At 43.6% G+C, this 24,098-nt stretch overlaps 1 protein-coding gene across 1 annotated transcript in view; it reads right to left on the reverse strand.

Moving 5' to 3' along the window:
* Positions 1 to 528: 528 nt before the first annotated feature.
* Positions 529 to 24,098, reverse strand: part of GATA1 (GATA binding protein 1) — a 32,758-nt gene continuing 9,188 nt past the window's right edge. Inside the window, exons 2-6 of the mRNA XM_040405751.1 lie at positions 20,774 to 20,961; positions 6,182 to 6,532; positions 4,757 to 4,902; positions 4,320 to 4,445; positions 529 to 1,309 (exon numbers count right to left, since the gene is read on the reverse strand). Of these exons, the coding sequence (XP_040261685.1) occupies positions 998 to 1,309; positions 4,320 to 4,445; positions 4,757 to 4,902; positions 6,182 to 6,532; positions 20,774 to 20,951 (1,113 nt within the window). The 5' untranslated portion in view covers positions 20,952 to 20,961 and the 3' untranslated portion in view covers positions 529 to 997. The remainder of the gene's footprint in view (positions 1,310 to 4,319; positions 4,446 to 4,756; positions 4,903 to 6,181; positions 6,533 to 20,773; positions 20,962 to 24,098) is intronic.

Here is a 24,098-nt window from a genome sequence, read left to right on the forward strand (position 1 = left end):
ATGAGGGTCCATTCACACGTCCGTATGTGTTTTGCGGACCGCACATCGCCGGCACTCTCATAGAAAATGCCTATTCTTGTCCACAATTGCGGACAAGTATAGGACATGTTCTATTTTTTTGCGGAACGGAAGTGCGGATCCGCAAATTCGGACAGCACATTCCGGCCCCATTGAAAATTAATGGGTCCGCACCTGTTCCGCAAAATTGCGGAACGGATGCGGACCCATTTTGCGGACGTGTGAATGGACCCTAATCCCAGCACGTCCCTAAATGTCAGGACTCTTTCTTTGCTGCTGAGGTTAAAGTAATGGCTAAGCCTCTTATGTGTGATACTGTCTGCTGAACCGATGTATCTAAGCCTTTCATGTGTTACACTGTTGTGTTGGTGTATCTAAACCTCTCACGTGATACTATTTGCTGAACCGATGTATCTAAGCCTACCATGTGTAATACCTTCTGTTCTGACGCCTTTTATGTGTGATACTGTCTGCTGAGCTGGTGTATCTAATCCCAGCATGTGTGATACTGTCTGCTGAGCACAAACCCCCATTTCATTACACCAGTCCTCAGGACCAAACTGTGATGGGGAGGATGAGAAATCACAAGAGACATATTTTATTGTGCATTCTGGGAATAAAAATAAGACATCTCGAGGGAGAAGTCTCTGTAACCCGGGGCAGTGTCCGGCCCTCTGTCTCTATCTCAGCCCCCCCCCCCCCCCCCCCCACAGTCACATCATAATACACCCTATAATCACTCCTCTTTTGTAATATACTGTTTTATAAAATACATATACAGAGAGCACGCGGCTGATAAATGGTAAAATGTCTGTTTTCTTCTGCAGGCTCCAGGGGGACGAGGTAGTGGGGTGCATGAGGGAGGATACCATTATAGGTGAAGATGGCTCGAAAAAAGTTGTGTATAAATGAGAAACCCGACAGACCCTGCTCATCCTTGGTCCACACGTAGAAGAAGCTGTAGGAGATGCCCTGCTGTTTAGCCGAGAGCAGACGAGACCCCCGATAACATATGGGGTGTATAAGTGACATGTGGAGGTGAGTGAGGGATCCTTGGAGGACTAATCAGGTGATGAGGAGGAGGCGAACAAGGCATTAAGTGTCCCATAGAAGGTATCTGGCCAGTCAGAAAGATGGGTCTAAACGGGTATATGGCTTGATCTTCCAGGCCGTTCTGGAGAGGGTCAAAGAGACCATCCGAGGTCTGCGGCTTCTTCTTCTTGGACTTGCTGCTCACTTTCCGGTTACGTGTTTGGATTCCCTCCTTCTTCATGGTTAAGGGGCGGTTCACCTGAGATAGAAAATTGTGGTGGTAATACTAGACAGAGAAACAGAGAAGCCCCCTGAAATTAAAACCACTCTCCCATTAAACCCAGAAATCAGCAGTTGTCCTCTCGTTAAAAATTCTATCTAGACATTTCTTAATTTTATCAGACCTCCAATATGGCCACAGTAATAGCCTCTACAAAAGTTTTAATCACGCCTTCTGAGACCCCTGAATAGTAAAATGTTTATCAGCTTGGTGGCAACCCCTTCGGGACCTCTAACACTGGTTAGTTTTGTGGTCACATAGCTTTCCTTTAAGCTGGCCATACATATTAAAGGGGTTGTGTCATCTCAAACATTGGTGGCATACTGCAAGGATATGCCATCAATGTCTGATTGGTGCGGATCCCACATCTGGGACCTGCACCTATTTCTAGAACGGCGACCGCAAAGTGAAGGAAAGTGGGTGCATGCGCGGCCACCCTCCATTCACTTCTATTGGACTGCCAAAATAGCTGAGCACTGGTTCGGCTATTTCCGTTAGCCCTGTAGATGTGAATGGAGTGACTGCCTTCCATCTGGAGTGTGTGGCTGTCCTTACACCGCCCTCCTTCTGGAGTGTGTGGCCGTCCTTACACCGCCCTCCTTCTGGAGTGTGTGGGCGTCCTTACACCGCCCTCCTTCTGGAGTGTGTGGGCGTCCTTACACCGCCCTCCTTCTGGAGTGTGTGGCCGTCCTTACACCGCCCTCCTTCTGGAGTGTGTGGCCGTCCTTACACCGCCCTCCTTCTGGAGTGTGTGGCCGTCCTTACACCGCCCTCTGTCTGGAGTGTGTGGCCGTCCTTACACCGCCCTCCGTCTGGAGTGTGTGGCCGTCCTTACACCGCCCTCCTTCTGGAGTGTGTGTGACCGTCCTTACACCGCCCTCCTTCTGGAGTGTGTGTGGCCATCCTTACACCGCCCTCCTTCTGGAGTGTGTGTGGCCGTCCTTACACCGCCCTCCTTCTGGAGTGTGTGTGGCCGTCCTTACACCGCCCTCCTTCTGGAGTGTGTGTGGCCGTCCTTACACCGCCCTCCTTCTGGAGTGTGTGGCCGTCCTTACACCGCCCTCCTTCTGGAGTGTGTGTGGCCGTCCTTACACCGCCCTCTGCCTGGAGTATGTGGCCGTCCTTACACCGCCCTCCGTCTGGAGTGTGTGTGGCCGTCCTTACACCGCCCTCCTTCTGGAGTGTGTGTGGCCGTCCTTACACCGCCCTCCTTCTGGAGTGTGTGTGGCCGTCCTTACACCGCCCTCCTTCTGGAGTGTGTGTGGCCGTCCTTACACCGCCCTCCTTCTGGAGTGTGTGTGGCCGTCCTTACACCGCCCTCCTTCTGGAGTGTGTGTGGCCGTCCTTACACCGCCCTCCTTCTGGAGTGTGTGTGGCCGTCCTTACACCGCCCTCCTTCTGGAGTGTGTGTGGCCGTCCTTACACCGCCCTCCTTCTGGAGTGTGTGTGGCCGTCCTTACACCGCCCTCCTTCTGGAGTATGTGGCCGTCCTTACACTCGGTGAATTTACATTTGACCCACTCACACGTGTTGAGACATAAGAAACTAAGTATTTACAATTGGTCACTAGGACCAGTGATTGTCTCTAGGTTGACACGTGTTGTAAGCGTATCTAAAATTTTACATTTATTGTTTATCCATTAAAAATACACTAATTAGAACTAACACACATTTAAAACTATCAGCTGTGTCTGCATTATAGCTGGTACGTCTATTTGTGGCTGTAAAGGCACTGGAAATGCAGTCTATACCATAGGCTACCTAGCTGACTCCACTATCTGAGTGCTGGATCTCCAGACTGTATTTTGTGTGCACCGTTAGTCTCACGGTGCACTACCTACAGGTAGTGGCAGCTCTACTCGCGTTCACCATATGCTCATTAAATGATCCTTACTGGACTTGTTATTTTGCAAGGCATCAGCTGGCTAAAATGTTACATATATCACTCTCTGCCCCCCGACATGTTTCGCCAAACACTTGGCGTCTTCAGGGGTATGGGCAGTGAACCTGCCCATACCCCTGAAGACGCCAAGTGTTTGGCGAAACATGTCGGGGGGCAGAGAGTGATATATGTAACATTTTAGCCAACTGATTCCTTGTTATTTTGCAAGTCCAGTAAGGATCATTTAATGAGCATATGGTGAACGCGAGTAGAGCTGCCACTACCTGTAGGTAGTGCACCGTGAGACTAACGGTGCACACAAAATACAGTCTGGAGATCCAGCACTCAGATAGTGGAGTCAGCTAGGTAGCCTATGGTATAGACTGCATTTCCAGTGCCTTTACAGCCACAAATAGACGTACCAGCTATAATGCAGACACAGCTGATAGTTTTAAATGTGTGTTAGTTCTAATTAGTGTATTTTTAATGGATAAACAATAAATGTTAAATTTACACAACACGTGTCAACCTAGAGACAATCACTGGTCCTAGTGACCAATTGTAAATACTTAGCCGTCCTTACACCACCCTCTGCCTGGAGTGTGTGGCCGTCCTTACACCGCCCTCCTTCTGGAGTGTGTGGCCGTCCTTACACCGCCCTCCGTCTGGAGTGTGTGGCCATCCTTACACCGCCCTCCTTCTGGAGTGTGTGGCCGTCCTTACACCGCCCTCCGTCTGGAGTGTGTGGCCATCCTTACACCGCCCTCCTTCTGGAGTGTGTGGCCGTCCTTACACCGCCCTCTGCCTGGAGTGTGTGGCCATCCTTACACCGCCCTCTGCCTGGAGTGTGTGGCCGTCCTTACACCGCCCTCCGTCTGGAGTGTGTGGCCGTCCTTACACCGCCCTCCGTCTGGAGTGTGTGGCCGTCCTTACACCGCCCTCCGTCTGGAGTGTGTGGCCGTCCTTACACCGCCCCCCTTCTGGAGTGTGTGGCCATCCTTACACCACCCTCTGCCTGGAGTGTGTGGCCGCCCTTACACCGCCCTCCAGCCGAACAAAATCAATAATAGAGTTAAAATTCGGACCTACAGTATGTCAGGTTCTTACATTGTGCAACTTAAAATACAGGCCGCAGGCGTTGCAGACGGGGTCACCACTCGCGTTCCTTCTCCACAGGGTGGTGGTGCTTGTGTGACAGTTGCTACATTGGGTCCCAGCCCTCTTGCTGACAATCTGCAAAGTAGAGATAAGATCAAGATGGTTGGAGATACCTTTGGGATATTTTGCAAGTATTACTGAGAAGAATGGTCCTTTACCACAAATGTCATGACTACTCAAACAGACTGAGCCCGGGGGCTTGACAAAAGGTACAAGAATCATAATGATAGACGTCCATTATGTTACAGACAACGTTTCAGCCTTCCCCAGACTCGGGCTGTTTTCTAACTCTCTTAAGACATATAAAAAGTGGAACATCAAGTCAAGAAATATCAGTCTATGGCCTGAATTGTATTCATGGGTTGAGCCCGCTCAGTGTTCCTTACCAGACGTTTCTTTGGTCGGATCAGTGGACGGTTTTGCCCGTTCATCTTGTGGTAGAGGCCGCAGGCATTACACAGATAATGGCCGCTGATATCCCGTCTCCACAGCGGGGTCACCGTGGCTCCACAATTCACACACTCTCGATCTTCTAGTGGACATATAGGGAAAAGTACACATGAAAGGCAGAAGACAATCTCTGATAACCATCAAGCTGCTACCCCCATACCTGTAGTGTGACATCGCCACCAGAGAAACCCAATACCTATCCTATTGCTTCCAATGCAATTACTACACTCCAACATCTGTAATTCTGTATCATCCCCAGTGCCATTAGAACACCCTGCTCCCCCATAATCTGTTCTTCACTTTCTCCATATCTATAATCTGTATAATATATATCCATGTCTATATCTTCTGTCGCCCCCACTATAGCCACCATTAAATACCGTATATACTCGAGTATAAGACGAGTTTTTTGGCACATATTTTTGTGCTCAAAAAGCCCCCTCGTCTTATACTCGAGTCTAGGTCTGTATTATGGCAACTTACATTGCCTGGATCCTTAGACACGCCCATCTCATTAGTATTCACTTGGCGCAATGTGAGGGTGGCAAACGAGGGTGCCGGGCGCATGCGCAGGATCTCCGAATGTCGGGGACAGGAAAATACCGCCCAGCGAAGTGAATACTAATAAGATGGGCGTGTCTAAGGAACCGGCAGTTGGGACGCGGCTGGGCACAAATAACGCCCCTTGGGCAGAAAGGACAGGTGATTATAAAGATTATTTTTAACGTTTTACAATGCGCACAGGGATAATACTTATATGAATTGGAAACTTATTATAAGACCTAGGGGGGCATATAAAGAGCTAATTATGCTCAGAAGGCCTGTCAGTGTCCCTTTAAGCTCCCAGTGTAAATCTCGCAAGACACGCGGGCCGCGAGATTTACACTGGGAGCAGACCGCGAGATTTACACCGGCAGTAAGTACCGGCCCCTGCACAGCCTCCCCTCCCTGTATTTAATGCAGAGTGTGTGTGTATATAATGCACACACTCTGCATTAAATACAGGGAGTCAGAGTCAGACTCCCATCAATCTGAGTCACCCTCTTGCAGATGTGTGTATATATGCATTATATACACATACACTCTGCATTATAGCTGCATTTCCCACCCTAGTCTTATACTCGAGTCAATAATTTTTCCCATTTTTTGGGGGTAAAATTAGGGGCCTCGGCTTATATTCGGGTCGGCTTATACTCGAGTATATACGGTAATCCAGTGTCAATGTCCTACCTCCTATTATTGCACTGTGTAAACCTCGGTAAGCTATTACTTCCCATTACTCCATTAATGCACCGTCCTCCATACTCTGTGTCCTCATTCTTTGGCTAAATCTAAAAGTTGTAGGATGAGTAATAAAATACCTGATGGTTGGAAGAGACTGTTACTGAAGTCCTGTGGAGACCCGAAATATCCCATCTGAGACATAACTTCACTGTTCGGACTTCGTGAATCCAATGACACAAGGTCACCGGTCAACGGGCTCATTCTCTCCGTCTTTAATGTCTCAAGAAATTTAGGGCTCCCATCATGTTCTGCTGATGGTGCTGGACCCAGTAGCAATGGTACAGGAGAATACAATGGGGGAGAGGTAAGGGGTCCTAAAGGAGAAGCTGTCGATGTGTACAGTGGTAACGTACTATACGTTTTTCCATAGGTGGTCAGATTGTGGGGAAATCCAGAACTGTCAGCCCAGTGAGGATAGGTTTGTTGCACTGCAAAAAAGAAAAAAAATCCAAAGTGTATTTTCCATGTTTTTTTTCAGTCTTCACCTTTAAAATACTGCCCCCTATGTGCATAAATATATCTATAATACTGCCTCCTATGTACAAGAATATAACTACTATAATACTGCTCCTATGTACAAGAATATAACTACTATAATACTGCCTCCTATGTACAAGAATATAACTACTATAATACTGCTCCTATGTACAAGAATATAACTACTATAATACTGCCTCCTATGTACAAGAATATAACTACTATAATACTGCCTCCTATGTACAAGAATATAACTACTATAATACTGCTCCTATGTACAAGAATATAACTACTATAATACTGCTCTTATGTACAAGAATATAACTACTATAATACTGCTGCTATGTACAAGAATATAACTACTATAATACTGCATCCTATGTACAAGAATATAACTACTATAATACCGCTCCTATGTACAAGAATATAACTACTATAATACTGCCTCCTATGTACAAGAATATAACTACTATAATACCGCTCCTATGTACAAGAATATAACTACTATAATACCGCTCCGATGTACAAGAATATAACTACTATAATACTGCCTCCTATGTACAAGAATATAACTACTATAATACTGCTCCTATGTACATGAATATAACTACTATAATACTGCTCCTATGTACAGGAATATAACTACTATAATACTGCCTCCTATGTACAGGAATATAACTACTATAATACTGCTCCTATGTACAAGAATATAACTACTATAATACTGCTCCTATGTACAAGAATATAACTACTATAATACTGCTCCTATGTACAAGAATATAACTACTATAATACTGCTCCTATGTACAAGAATATAACTACTATAATACTGCTCCTATGTACAAGAATATAACTACTATAATACTGCTCCTATGTACAAGAATATAACTACTATTATACTGCCTCCTATGTACAAGAATATAACTACTATAATACTGCTCCTATGTACAAGAATATAACTACTATAATACTGCCTCCTATGTACAGGAATATAACTACTATTATACTGCCTCCTATGTACAATAATATAACTTCTATAATACTACCTCCTATGTACAAGAATATAACTACTATAATACTGCTCCTATGTACAAGAATATAACTACTATAATACTGCTCCTATGTACAAGAATATAACTACTATAATACTGCTCCTATGTACAAGAATATAACTACTATAATACTGCTCCTATGTACAAGAATATAACTACTATAATACTGCACCTATTTACAAGAATATAACTACTATAATACTGCACCTATTTACAAGAATATAACTACTATAATACTGCTCCTATGTACAAGAATATAACTACTATAATACTGCCTCCTATGTACAAGAATATAACTACTATAATACTGCTCCTATGTACAAGAATATAACTACTATAATACTGCTCCTATGTACAAGAATATAACTACTATAATACTGCCTCCTATGTACAAGAATATAACTACTATAATACTGCACCTATTTACAAGAATATAACTACTATAATACTGCACCTATTTACAAGAATATAACTACTATAATACTGCTCCTATGTACAAGAATATAACTACTATAATACTGCCTCCTATGTACAAGAATATAACTACTATAATACTGCTCCTATGTACAAGAATATAACTACTATAATACTGCTCCTATGTACAGGAATATAACTACTATAATACTGCTATGTACAAGAATATAACTACTATAATACTGCTCCTATGTACAGGAATATAACTACTATAATACTGCTCCTATGTACAAGAATATAACTACTATAATACTGCTCCTATGTACAAGAATATAACTACTATAATACTGCCTCCTATGTACAAGAATATAACTACTATAATACTGCTCCTATGTACAAGAATATAACTACTATAATACTGCCTCCTATGTACAAGAATATAACTACTATAATACTGCCTCCTATGTACAAGAATATAACTACTATAATACTGCTCCTATGTACAAGAATATAACTACTATAATACTGCTCTTATGTACAAGAATATAACTACTATAATACTGCTGCTATGTACAAGAATATAACTACTATAATACTGCATCCTATGTACAAGAATATAACTACTATAATACCGCTCCTATGTACAAGAATATAACTACTATAATACTGCCTCCTATGTACAAGAATATAACTACTATAATACCGCTCCTATGTACAAGAATATAACTACTATAATACCGCTCCTATGTACAAGAATATAACTACTATAATACTGCCTCCTATGTACAAGAATATAACTACTATAATACTGCTCCTATGTACATGAATATAACTACTATAATACTGCTCCTATGTACAAGAATATAACTACTATAATACTGCTCCTATGTACAAGAATATAACTACTATAATACTGCTCCTATGTACAAGAATATAACTACTATAATACTGCTCCTATGTACAAGAATATAACTACTATAATACTGCTCCTATGTACAAGAATATAACTACTATAATACTGCTCCTATGTACAAGAATATAACTACTATAATACTGCTCCTATGTACAAGAATATAACTACTATTATACTGCCTCCTATGTACAAGAATATAACTACTATAATACTGCTCCTATGTACAAGAATATAACTACTATAATACTGCCTCCTATGTACAGGAATATAACTACTATTATACTGCCTCCTATGTACAATAATATAACTTCTATAATACTACCTCCTATGTACAAGAATATAACTACTATAATACTGCTCCTATGTACAAGAATATAACTACTATAATACTGCTCCTATGTACAAGAATATAACTACTATAATACTGCTCCTATGTACAAGAATATAACTACTATAATACTGCTCCTATGTACAAGAATATAACTACTATAATACTGCACCTATTTACAAGAATATAACTACTATAATACTGCACCTATTTACAAGAATATAACTACTATAATACTGCTCCTATGTACAAGAATATAACTACTATAATACTGCCTCCTATGTACAAGAATATAACTACTATAATACTGCTCCTATGTACAAGAATATAACTACTATAATACTGCTCCTATGTACAAGAATATAACTACTATAATACTGCCTCCTATGTACAAGAATATAACTACTATAATACTGCACCTATTTACAAGAATATAACTACTATAATACTGCACCTATTTACAAGAATATAACTACTATAATACTGCTCCTATGTACAAGAATATAACTACTATAATACTGCCTCCTATGTACAAGAATATAACTACTATAATACTGCTCCTATGTACAAGAATATAACTACTATAATACTGCTCCTATGTACAGGAATATAACTACTATAATACTGCTCCTATGTACAAGAATATAACTACTATAATACTGCTCCTATGTACAGGAATATAACTACTATAATACTGCTCCTATGTACAAGAATATAACTACTATAATACTGCTCCTATGTACAAGAATATAACTACTATAATACTGCCTCCTATGTACAAGAATATAACTACTATAATACTGCTCCTATGTACAAGAATATAACTACTATAATACTGCCTCCTATGTACAAGAATATAACTACTATAATACTGCTCCTATGTACAAGAATATAACTACTATAATACTGCTCCTATGTACAAGAATATAACTACTATAATACTGCCTCCTATGTACAAGAATATAACTACTATAATACTGCTCCTATGTACAGGAATATAACTACTATAATACTGCTCCTATGTACAAGAATATAACTACTATAATACTGCTCCTATGTACAGTAATATAACTACTATAATACTGCCTCCTATGTACAAGAATATAACTACTATAATACTGCCTCCTATGTACAAGAATATATCTACTATAATACTGTCTCCTATGTACAAGAATATAACTACTATAATACTGTCTCCTATGTACAAGAATATAACTACTATAATACTGCTCTCATGTACAAGAATATAACTACTATAAGGGCGGAGCTTGACCGTCGTCCTGACCGGCCGCATGTGAAGAGAGCTCTCCTCTCCATTGCCTCACAAAGTGGTATATTTCGCGCCCTAACCGCACAAACATGGGAAAAATCAGAGGGGATATGAAGAGACAGAGGGGATATGATAGAAACTTTTAAATACATAAAGGGAATCAACTCGGTAAAGGAGGAGAGCATATTTAAAAGAAGAAAAACTACCACAAGAGGACACAGTTTTAAATTAGAGGGGCAAAGGTTTAAAAGTAATATAAGGAAGTATTACTTTACTGAGAGAGTAGTGGATGCATGGAATAGCCTTCCTGCAGAAGTGGTAGCTGCAAATACAGTGAAGGGGTTTAAGCATGCATGGGATAGGCATAAGGCCATCCTTCATATAAGATAGGGCCGGGGGCTATCCATAGTATTCAGTATATTGGGCAGACTAGATGGGCCAAATGGTTCTTATCTGCCGACACATTCTATGTTTCTATGTTTCTAAATCGGCAAATATTTGCCTAAACAGACCTGAACCCCTCAAGCAAGATCGGGGGCCCTCTGAAATGGAGAAATATTTCAATAAAAGGTCTGCAGCTCCGGCAGCAGAGCGACCTAAGATGGCGACCCTGATGAAGGCATTGATGAAGCAGAAAGAGCAGACAGCCCGTCTACTGAGGGCTCCCAGGGATCGCAGGCTGAAGCTCTGGAGCCTATTTCAAAGAGGTTCCTACAACAGGCGCTTTTGTCAGCGTTACAGCCTGTGATGCAGGAGCTCACTGAAATAAAAGGGGACATTAAACATATCGGCCATAGAGTAGAGAGGCTCGAAAATACGCAAGGGGCCATTCTGGATTACGCCCGCACAATCGGCGATAACTGCTCTGCTTACCTGTCTTCCCTAGATCGCGCCTACGCCCTGATTGAAGCGCACATTCTTGCGCCTGCTTCTGTTCTCCTGATCTTCGGAGGGCTGCCAGAAGCGGTGTCGCATGAAGAGTTACCTGAAGCAGCGTCCGCCATTTTCGCTTCTCTGCTGGGCCCTGAAGGTGCTTCTGCAATCACAATTGAGCGCATTCATCGCTCCCTGCGCCCTAAACCCAGAGATGGAGACCCCCCTCGTGATGTGGTATGTGGACTTCTACGTTATGTAGATACCGCTGCGATTTTTAAGGCAGCCAGAGAGAAAGGGGAGCTAAAGTATGATGGAACCAAGATCCTGCGGTTCCAAGATCTCGCGCCCTCAACCTTAAGTAAAAGAAGAGCCCTGCGCCCTGTCACCGAGATACTGCGGCTGAGCAAGATTCCATTCAAGTGGCTATTTCCCTTTGGCATTACGTTCTCTAAGGAAGGCAAGAGGTGCACGATTAGGACCCCCAGTGATCTGCCGGCGGCGTGGGAGCTGCTCAATACTACGCCACAAGATATTTCATCATGGCTGCCCTCGGCGGACACTGGTGTCCCGCTTCCAGACCTCCCCGACAGTTCCAGATGGTCTAAGGTGCCACCAAGAAAAGGTCCAGGGGCTAAGCAAAGAATCACCTGAACATTTTCCACAGGTCGTATGTGGACTGTCTAAATGGAGGCTTCTAAGTTAATGTTCGGGGAGCGCCTTTATGATGGGGGATAGCAGTGATCTCTGTAAGACAGGTGCTAGGCAGCATTCACTTGAGGTTATATAAGGCGATTTTCATGGAGGTCAATTAAGTAATGCATGCTCTCATGTTTGCACACAGAAGTTGCGCACAGTATATTGTGATTCCCTTCTATGTACATTCAGACTCTTATATGCGGTTAGGAGAGTCGTTGTGTTTACATAGGTATAATTTCGGCACACTTTGTAGGGGTATGGAATCCTGATTTGTGGCTCCAGGAGTAGTACTGTCTGACACTGAGTATGTCGGCCTGCTCCCACCTTGCCACCGGTGGTTCCTGTGCTCCCGCATGGAGTTCTCTCACTTCCTTTGAACTCCTTTTGTTTTTTAAAATGCATGTCTTGCTTGTGATTGCAAGTTTTTGGCAAAAGGGTTCAAAGGTCCTTGTCCAAGGCAAGGCTTTTTTGGGTTACACACCTTGTTATGTTTCCCCTGTTTTCCTATCCATGCTCACATATGTCATTGACTGCACACATATGCGTACATCACTATACTGATGGCTTCAGTTAATTGCAATTAATTTAACGTACGGGGTTTTAACACCCCCCAAAAACGCTCACAGGTGATCAGACTTCTAAAGAAGCGACGCACAGATGTCTGTTTTTTTCAAGAGCTGCACCTTAAGTTAGGACATGTTCCTAAACTCTCCCAGTCCTACTTTCAGCACTGGTTCATCAGCAGCCATGCTAAGGCGTCCAGGGGTCCGGGGATTGCCATATCCAAGAGGGTTCCCTTCTCCCTTATTGCATCTCTGACTGATCCAGAGGGACGCTTCATGTTTGTAAAGGGCAAGATAGGGACCGTACTAGTGACACTGGCGAGTCTGTATAGTCCTAACTGGGGGCAGGGCCTATGGTTGAAGGCTACACTGTCTAAACTAACACCTCATTTGCAGAAGGCATATGGCTGGTAGGGGGCGATCTCAACGTTGCCCTAAACCCACTGGTAGACGCTTCAGACCATTCCTCCCAATTGACTCAAGCGGCTATTGGCAGGATTAATAAGCACTTAGCAGGGGCCCAATTAATAGACACTTGGCGCCTGACTCATCCCACTGATCTGGATTATACATTCTTCTCAGCTCCGCACAAGGTCTATTCCAGGCTAGACTATATTTTTATCTCTAGTAACCATGCTGACCTGGTGAATAACTCCACCATTGATCCTATGACAGTATCGGACCACGCTCCTGTCACGACATCCGTGGTGTTCTCTGAATTGCCTCAGCAATCTCGACAATGGAGATTAAATGAAACTCTGCTGGATGATGTGGAGGGAATGAGAGACATGGAAGCCAAGCTACAACACTTCTTCAAGGAGAACACCACGGATGACGTTTCTGTCACTACTGTCTGGGAGACACACAAGGCGGTCATCAGAGGGGAGCTGATTGCCCTGGGTAGTCGGAAAAAAAAAGAAAGACAAAAAACCTTCCATTCATTGCTAGAGAAGATTTCGGCTTTAGAATCTCTACACAAGAAATGTAAAACTTTAGAGGCCCAACAAGAACTAACACTAACTAGGAAAAAAATTTAAGGATCACCTTAACTATCACCAGGCCAAATCTTACCAGTATGCCCAGTTCCGTTTCTACGCTCATGGGGACAAGGGGACGAGGCTTATGGCTTCGCTTCTTAAACAGAAAAAAGACGCTTCCTATATACCTGGAATTAAAAGTAAAGATGGTAGGCTATTACATAAAACTTCAGATATTGCGAAAGAATTCCAAAAGTTCTATAGCCAGCTTTATGGTCTCCGATGCCCAGACGGAGACACAGAAGCAAACATAGAAGAGGTGGCTGATAAGTTCCTGCTGAATCTCAATTTACCCAAACTGGAGACCAAAGATAGGGAACAGCTCCTTGCCCCAATCACAATAGAAGAAATAGCAAATATACTGAGTTCTATGCCAATGGGGAAATGTCCTGGGCCTGATGGGTTCTCGGTGGGGTATTATAAAAAGCTATCAACTAATTTAACCCCTCGTATGGCCGCTTGGTGTAACTCCCTTTTAAATGGTTCCACTCTCCACAGACAATCCCTAGAGGCGACGGTCACAATTCTTCCAAAAGCAGGAAAGGACCATAACCAATGCGGCAGTTATAGGCCGATTTCACTCCTCAACGTCGATATTAAATTATGGGCCAAATTGTTAGCTACCCGCCTTGCACCCCTCCTGCCGAAACTAATTCACGCTGACCAAGCCGGGTTTGTGCCTGGACGAGAGGGCAATCAGAACTCTTGTAGAGTACTCTCAGCGATGCAATTGGCTAAGAAAAAAAAGACCTCACTGGTCCTTTTGGGTGTGGATGCGGAAAAGGCCTTTGACAGGGTGAGTTGGAGCTATATGAGGAAAACCCTACATAAATTTGGCGTTCCAGAGAAATTCCAAACCGCCATCATGTCCCTCTACCATGAACCTAGTGCCCGCATAAGAGTGAATGGTACATTATCTCAACCATTCCCGATTACAAACGGGACTCGTCAGGGCTGCCCACTGTCACCTACACTATATGTCATGGTAATGGAGACATTATTGCAAGCTATACGAGAACATCCGGGTATAAGGGGCCTCAAAGTTAAGGGTAGCTCTGCTGAGTTTATAAATGCCGCTTATGCGGATGACCTTCTGGTTATGCTCCCAAACCCTGTCGAGGCCTTTCCGCATCTTCTATCCCTTTTCGAATTATATGGGAGGATTTCTAACTTTAAAGTTAATTATACGAAATCAGAGGCGATGAACGTCTCAGCGCCAAGCAAAATGATTTCCTTTTTAAAGGGCACAACCCCGTTCATTTGGCAGGGATCTCACCTTTCCTATTTGGGGATTAAGTTACCGGCTAATCTAGACCAAATTTTTATTTTGAACTTAAAACCCCTATTAAACGATATACAGAGTCAGCTTCATTCTCTTAAAATCCCATATGTCTCATGGATGGGCAGAAAGAATCTTCTGAAGGCCTTCATCATGCCCAGACTCCTCTATGTGCTTCAGATGCTGCCCGTCTTTCTCCCTATGTCCTTCTTTTGCCAGGTTAGGAGGTTATTTAGAACGTTCCTGTGGGGTGGGAAGTCCGCTAGGTTAGCCCACAATAGGCTGATACAGAGGAGGAACACGGGGGGGGTTTGGGTTACCAGACGCACACCTTTACTATCAGGCGATTCATCTAAAAAGATGGATTCAATTACATGCCACTAAATACCAAACTTGGGGAAGCGATTTAGAACTTGCCCAACTCTCACCTGTTCAGAGGGCTGGTCTCTGGGGTCTTACTACTTCTAATCTCAGGTCGCAAGTTCTACTTAGGGGAACCGCCTCAGTAATTCAACAGTTGAATGGCAAACTGAATCTCCTGAATAACCCTTCCCCCTCTATGCCAGCGGACCTTCTCCCCTTCGCTTCTCGCCCAAATACCAAACAAACAGCTAAGACTTGGCTTAAACTACGTAAGTTTAAGACAGAGGAATTCCTAGGGGCGACCTCTGGAGATCTCTCTGACCAACACCCGTTACACAACCTTATAAAATCGTGTAATTTTCTGGAACTGATTGAGCTTAACTCAGTCTCTAAACCACTAATAAAGAGTAATAGACACAGACCTACCCAGTCTTGGTTTGAGAAACTCTTGACATCGGAGTCCATTCCACGCAAACTTATTTCCCTATGCTACTTGTCATTGGTGAATCCCCGCTCCCCTGGAACACCGCAATACCTGAGGCATTGGGCTGCTGAACTAGAGGTAGAGCTGAATGAAACTGATATCATGCGCATCCACATGGTTTCTCTAGGTGCACCAGGATACAGGAGCACACATACAAAGTCCTTACCCAGTGGTATCTGACTCCGAAGCAAATGTTTATAAGAGGTATGAGACAAGATGACAAATGCTGGAGGTGTCTGGAAGACACAGGCACTTTGTCTCACATCTTCTGGTTTTGCCAGAAGTCTCACAAATGCATTGCAATACCGGATCCGTCTGTCCGGTTCTCAACCGGAAAAACTGATCTGGTATTTATTTATTTTTCTTATTTTTAAAGGTCTGCACATGCGCAGACTGCAAAGCCGGATCCGTTTTGCCGGAACACTTGCATTTCAATGGAAATTTGATCCGGCATGTGTTTAGGATTTTTGGCCGGAGAGAAAACTACAGCATGCTGCGGTATTTTCTCCGGCCAAAAAACTGAAGAGGAACTGAACTGAAGACATCTTGAACGGATTTGCTCTCCATTCACAATGCATTTGGATAAAACTGATCAGTTTTTCTTCCGGTATTGAGCCCCGAGGATGGAACTCAATACCGGAAAACAAAAACACTAGTGTGAAAGTACCCTTAGCTGCAGCAGAAAGGTCACTCCCTTGAGATTTAGCACAGCAATGAATGTGGAGATTTTGCGGACCGCACAGGGCCAGCGCTATATAGAAACGCCTAATCTTGTCTGGGATTGTGGACAAGAATAGGACATGCTCTATATTATTTGCGGGGCCATGGAACAGAACTACAGATGGGGACAGTACACGGTGTGCTGTCCGCATCTTTTGCGGCCCCATTGAAATGAATGGGTCTGGACCCGTTCCACAATTTTGCAGACCCAGAACTACAGCCGTCTGAATGAGCCCTTACAGTTGATTCGGCGTTTCATTTTTTTGCTTTGAACCGTTGGATGAGGAATGATACCTTTGTTACACTGTAACAGGTACATCCGGTATGTCCGCATTTATATGTGCCTATAGATCCGAGCCGGGTCCTGTTCACACTATAGCTTTTTTTGATCCCTGAACAAACTGGGGGACAATAGTTGTCCCAACATTTTGGCTCTGGCGTGGCTTGCGCTGTACGACATCTACAAACCCTGGTTAACAGATGTGAAACGGGCAAATACTTCTTAATAATATGACAAACATCCTGAAACTCCAAAGTATGGGGAGTGGAAACAAACTACAGATGGGAGGTTTGATCATTACGCGTATTCTTACCAATCCTGGTGGGCAACAAATCTAGACTAATAGGGCTGTATTACATTATGCGATGAGGCAGGCAAGTGTCTGGGAGGTAGGCGTTCCTTCCCGGCAATCGCCTGCTCGTTAGTGGAGAAGAGAGCTGGTATTACATGCAGAAATTAAAGAGGTTGGCACATCTCATACATTGGTGGCATATGGCTAGGATATGCCACCAACGTCAGATAGGTGCGGGACCCGCACCTATCTCTAGAATTGGACCCTCGAAGTGAATGAGGGCGCACCACCCATGCGCGGTGTGCTCTCCATTCACTTCTATGGGAGTTCTATAGAAGTAAATGGGAGTTCACCAGTGCTGGTTTATTTCACCAGTGCTTGGCTATCATGTAGAAGTAATTGGAGGGTGGCCGCTCTTGCGTGGTGTGCCCTTGTTCACTTTGGGGGTCCCGTTCTAAAGATAGATGTGGGTTCCAGAGGTGGAACCCAAACCTGATGTTGGTTTATGCTACCAATATGAGAGGTGAGCCAACGCTTTTAATTTAAAGGTGGATTGGATTCGTAATACCTAAATAGAAAATAAGATATCATCCTGCATTATTAATTATAGTTTTCTTCCTCGTTGCTCTGTGCATTATTTTATGTAGCTGTTTACATCTCTTGTAATATTGTCAGTGTCTTATGTTATTCTTGTTACTCTACAGGAGAGTCAGGGTTAACCCTCCAGGTGTTGCTAATTGATGACCGTAACTGATCCTCCTCCGGTCTATATACGTAACAAAAAATCATAATGAGGTGGTTATTATGGGGGACTTCAACTACCCAGATATAGACTGGGAAACTGAACCTGTACATCTCCTAAAGGAAACAGGTTCTTGGCAATAACCAAAGACAATTACCTCTCCCAACCAGTTCAGGACCCGACTAGAGGGACGGCCATACTGGACTTAGTATTAACCAATAGACCTGACAGAACAACAGACGTGCAGGTCGGGGGACACCTGGGAAATAGTGACCATAAAGTAATAACCTTCCAATTATCATTCAAAAGAGCGTTTCTACAGGGAGGAACAAAAATACCAAACTTCGAAAAAGCTAAATTTAGCCAACTAAGAGAGGCCATAGGCGTAACTAACTGGGACAAAGTCCTCAAAAATCAAAATACAGCCACAAAATGGGATATCTTTAAAAGCATCGTAAAATCTCATTGTGAGAGGTACATACCGTATGGGAATAAAAGGTTAAGGAACAAAAAGAAACCAATGTGGATAAATAGAACTGTAAATAAAGCAATGAATGACAAAAAGAAAGCATATAAATCACTAAAACAGGAGGGTAGCGAGGAAGCACTGGAAAACTATAAGGAAAAAAATAGAACATGTAAAAAACTAATAAAAGCGGCCAAACTAGAGACCGAGAGATTAATTGCCAAAGAGAGTAAAACTAACCCCAAAATGTTCTTCAATTATATAAATGTTAAAAAGTATAAATCTGAAGGTGTCGGCCCTTTAAAGAGTAATAAGGAGGGGGGGGAGTCGCAGAGAGCGACGAGGAGAAAGCAAAGCAGTTAAATATTGTTTTCTCCAATGTATTCACTGAGGAAAATAAACTGTCAGAAGAAATGCTGAATGTAAAAGTAAATTCCCCATTAAAAGTATCCTGTCTGACCCAGGAAGAAGTACAGCGGCGTCTTAAAAAGATTAAAATAGACAAATCGCCAGGACCGGATGGCATACACCCCCGTATCCTAAGGGAATTAAGTAATGTCAAAGCCAGACCCTTTTTTCTGATATTTGCGGACTCTATACTGACAGGGAGTGTTCCACAGGATTGGCGCATGACAAATGTGGCGCCAATATTCAAAAAGGGTCCAAAAACAGAGCCTGGAAACTATAGGCCGGTAAGTTTAACATCTGTTGTGGGTAAACTGTTTGAAGGTTTTCTGAGAGATGCTATCTTAGAGCATCTCAACGGAAATAAGCAAATAACGCCATATCAGCATGGCTTCGTGAGGGATCGGTCATGTCAAACTAATCAGTTTCTATGAGGAGGTAAGTTCTAGACTTGACAGCGGCGAATCAATGGATGTCGTGTATCTGGACTTCTCCAAAGCATTTGACACTGTACCGCATAAAAGGTTAGTATATAAAATGAGAATGCTCGGACTGGGAGAAAACGTCTGTATGTGGGTAAGTAACTGGCTGAGTGATAGAAAACAGAGGGTGGGTATTAGTGGTACACACTCAGATTGGGTCACTGTCACTAGTGGAGTACCTCAGGGGTCAGTACTGGAGGGGTCACTGTCACTAGTGGGGTACCTCAGGGGTCAGTACTGGAGGGGTCACTGTCACTGGTGGAGTACCTCAGGGGTCAGTACTGGAGGGGTCACTGTCACTAGTGGAGTACCTCAGGGGTCAGTATTGGAGGGGTCACTGTCACTAGTGGAGTACCTCAGGGGTCAGTACTGGGCTCTATTCTCTTCAATATATTTATTAATGATCTTGTAAAAGGCTTGCATAGTAAAATATCAATTTTCGCAGAGGACACTAAACTGTAAAGTAATTGACACGGAAGAGGACAGTATACTGTATATATACAGTACAGACCAAAAGTTTGGACACACCTTCTCATTCAAAGAGTTTTCTTTATTTTCATGACTATGAAGGCATCAAAACTATGAATTAACACATGTGGAATTATATACATAACAAACAAGTGTGAAACAACTGAAAATATGTCATATTCTAGGTTCTTCAAAGTAGCCACCTTTTGCTTTGATTACTGCTTTGCACACTCTTGGCATTCTCTTGATGAGCTTCAAAAGGTAGTCCCCTGAAATGGTCTTCCAACAGTCTTGAAGGTGTTCCCAGAGATGCTTAGCACTTGTTGGCCCTTTTGCCTTCACTCTGCGGTCCAGCTCACCCCAAACCATCTCGATTGGGTTCAGGTCCGGTGACTGTGGAGGCCAGGTCATCTGGCGCAGCACCCCATCACTCTCCTTCATGGTCAAATAGCCCTTACTTTCAAAGTTTTCTCAATTTTTCGGCTGACTGACTGACCTTCATTTCTTAAAGTAATGATGGCCACTCGTTTTTCTTTACTTAGCTGCTTTTTTCTTGCCATAATACAAATTCTAACAGTCTATTCAGTAGGACTATCAGCTGTGTATCCACCTGACTTCTCCTCAACGCAACTGATGGTCCCAACCCCATTTATAAGGCAAGAAATCCCACTTATTAGACCTGACAGGGCACACCTATGAAGTGAAAACCATTTCAGGGGACTACCTCTTGAAGCTCATCAAGAGAATGCCAAGAGTGTGCAAATCAGTAATCAAAGCAAAAGGTGGCTACTTTGAAGAACCTAGAATATGACATATTTTCAGTTGTTTCACACTTGTTTGTTATGTATATATTTCCACATGTGTTAATTCATAGTTTTGATGCCTTCATAGTCCTGAAAATAAAGAAAACTCTTTGAATGAGAAGATGTGTCCAAACTTTTGGTCTGTACTGTATATATATATATATATATATATATATATATATATATATATACTGCCCCCTATAGACAAGAAGGAATAGTGAATGGCGGCTGGGCTATAAAAGAGATGAAATCCACCTACCTGACGAATGACGGAAAGCGGTCACCTCACGGCTGGGGACAGCTCCACCATACTGAGACGGGTTACTGTCGCTGCCCAGGTTGTAGAAGAAATCATGCTCCTCGTTGCTTTGAGTGATGGTGGAATCTGAATACTGGGTGACAGGCTCCTGGCTCCCGGACAGAGATGTAAACTCCATTACTGGGCACCTGGGTTACAACACAATACACATGTGGTAAGTCATCATTCACCTTCCTGCCATCAGCCATGAAGAAGAAGTCTTTCTGCTCCATCGCTAGCCTCTACAGAGTATAGAGCTTGCAAGAGGAGAGGGGCAGGGAAGTGACAACTGCCTTAAACTCATTTCTGGCCTGCAAAAGTAGTTGTCGCTTTTCAAACCCTTTCAGTCACTGTCGTGACAACCTCAGTAGAATTTCTCTACACCATCACTTCTATAATACTGCCCCCTGTGAACAAAAATGTAATGGTTGTTATACTGCCCCCTAGTGGTGATAATATCATTGTAATTACATTGCCACGTGTGGACAAAAATATAACTACAGACAAATGCACAGCAGGGGATATATGCAGTGCACACCCATAAGGGCTGTCCGATTGTACCTCCTCACCTGACTTGTCACTGGTGTATGGGTGTCTGCATATCTTAATTTGGGGAGCCTAGTGGCAAAGAATCCCATCTGTGGTCTGTTGCTTAGGGATCAGGCACACGTGCAAAACACGGATACCACCCGTGTGTTTTCCGCATTTTGCGGAACAGAATGTCCTGCCCTCTATAGAACTGTCCTATCCTTATTCCGGAAAATAGACAAGAATAGGACATGTTCTATTTATTTTATTTTTTTTGCAGGGCCACGGAACGGACTTACAGATGCGGACAACACATGGAGCGCTGTCCGCATCTTTTGTGGCCCATTGAAGTTAATGGGTCTGCATCCGACCCGCATAAAATGCAGATCGGATGCGGACCAAAAAGACGTTAGTGTGCATGAGCCCTTAGTCTGAGTTTAGGACTCCAAAGATGGAGCAGTGCGCCTGCTGTCCAAGGTACTGAACCCTGCAGCAGCTTACACAGACCTGGCGCCACACAGATGCTGAGTGACAACCACTGATGGCCACCATTACAATGCCCATGGGGTGGGTCACCCAACCTCCCATAGATCATGAAGGGCATGTATATCATCTGCACTGACATGTCGACTTATTATCTACCTGTTCTGTAACTGTCACATGCACCAGGTGGTACTGGATGAACACAGGTATGCGAGTGCTGTAGTGAATGGAATTGTGGGAGGTCACTGCTGTATCTTTCTCAGATCTATGATAACAGGGGTAGGCAACCTTCGGAACTCCAGCTGTTGTGAAACTACAACTCCCAGCATGCATACTTCCTCTGCTCTTCTCCGAACTCCCATAGAAATGAATTGAGCATGCTGGGAATTGTAGTTTTACAACAGCTGGAGCGTTGAAGGTTGCTGACCTCTGCCCTATAATAACCTTATCCATATGTTTCTCCATGACAGCTCACACAGTGATCTCCACCCAGCTTTCCCAGGCTCCTGAGAAGTAAATCTGCCTTGTAATCTAATAATCAACCACGGCGATATGTCACAGCAGCGGCCATATTCTCACCCAGCCTTTCCAGGAACAGATACGACTAACAGTGAGTGAATTTTTTCCCTATCTGTCGGTGGAAATGACCTTTATTTTATCCAGATGTAATGATTCATATGTCACTTCGCCGGGGTCTCTGCCCGCACTTTACACCGTCGGTGAGTATCGCCCGTCACGTACAGTATGAAACAAAGAATAAGAAGTTTTACTCTCTGAAAGTACGATAAAAAAACAAAAATTTCTTCCGTTACAGGAAGTCAGATCTTGTTTCCTTAAAACAAACTTATCAACCCGAGATCTTGAGAGCAGTGTCAAAATACTGGTCAGTCCTCGCGTCATATGTCAGTTGCCAGATGTACACACAGATTAGAGTATATTATTCCTAGGGCGCTTACATCCCTTCTGCACGGAGCAAAGATGGAGGACGAGTGGCCCGAGGCCGACGGGGATGACTGGAGAATTGCTAAAATGTAGAGCGGCCTCAGACAACCAATCCCAATCCACATTTCAGATTCCCGGACCGTTTTAGAAAGTATAAACTGATCTCTGATTGGTTGGTATAATCCCTTCCACTCTTTAGCTCCTGAAGGTTCCTCAGAGCTCCATGAGTGAGAATGACTACTTTCACACTTGCGGCAGAGTGATCCGGCAGGCAGTTCCGTCGCCGGAACTGCCTGCCGGATCAGGCAAAACGTATACCAACTGATGGCATTTGTAAGACTGATCAGGATCCTGATCAGTCTGAAAAATGCCTGATCAGTCTGAAAAATGTATTGAAATGCCGGATCCGTCTTTCCTGTGTCATCCGGCAAAACGGATCCGGCATTTATTTTTTTCACCTTTTTATGCGCAGACTGGAAGGACGGATCCGGCACCAATACATTCCTATGGAAAAAAATCCGTCATTCAGGCAAGTTTTTTTGGCCAGAGATAAAACTGTAGCATGCTGCGGTTTTATCTTTTGCCTGATCAGTCAAAAAGACTGAACTGAAAACATCCTGAACGGATCGCTCTCCATTCACAATGCATGGGGATAAAACTGATCAGTAATTTCCCGGTATAGAGCCCCTAGGACGTAACTCTATGCCGGAAAAGAAAAACGCAAGTGTCAAAGTACCCTAATGGTAGCCCCTTGTAGTGCCCGTAGTGGCCGAGATAACTGGGGAGGGGAGGAAAAACTTTTGAATTACCTCCCTGAAATATATAATGATCAGGTATGTTGAAATCCAACAGCCCAGTCCTTATCTCCCCTGATTTCTGCCGCCAGGGGACAGTCGGAGGCCCCCATAAACATTAGATCAGGGATCAGCCACCGCCGGCACTCCAGCTGTTCTGAAACTACAACTCCCAGAATACTCCTTTTACTTCTGTGGGAGTTAAAAAAAAAAACAGCCAAGCAAGTGTGCATGCTGGGAGCTGTAGTTTCACAGCAGCTGGAGTTGGTCGGCTGATATAGGAGGGTTTAGCTAACCTACAGCATTCAGAGAGCGCAAGTACCCCCAGGGGGTACCATACCACATGCTCAGAAGGTTCTAGATCGGTGGTCTCCAGCCTGTAGCAAGGCATGCTGGAATTTGTAGTTTTGCAACACCTGGAGTGCCACAGGTTCTAGATCAGTGTCCCTCAACTCCAGGCCTCGAGGCCCACCTAACGGTCAGGTTTTTAGGATTTCCTTAGTATTCAGCAGGTGATATAATTATTTTCAATACATCAG

This window comes from Bufo bufo, chromosome 8 (genome assembly GCF_905171765.1).
Source record: "Bufo bufo chromosome 8, aBufBuf1.1, whole genome shotgun sequence".
Taxonomy (NCBI): Eukaryota; Metazoa; Chordata; class Amphibia; order Anura; family Bufonidae; genus Bufo; species Bufo bufo.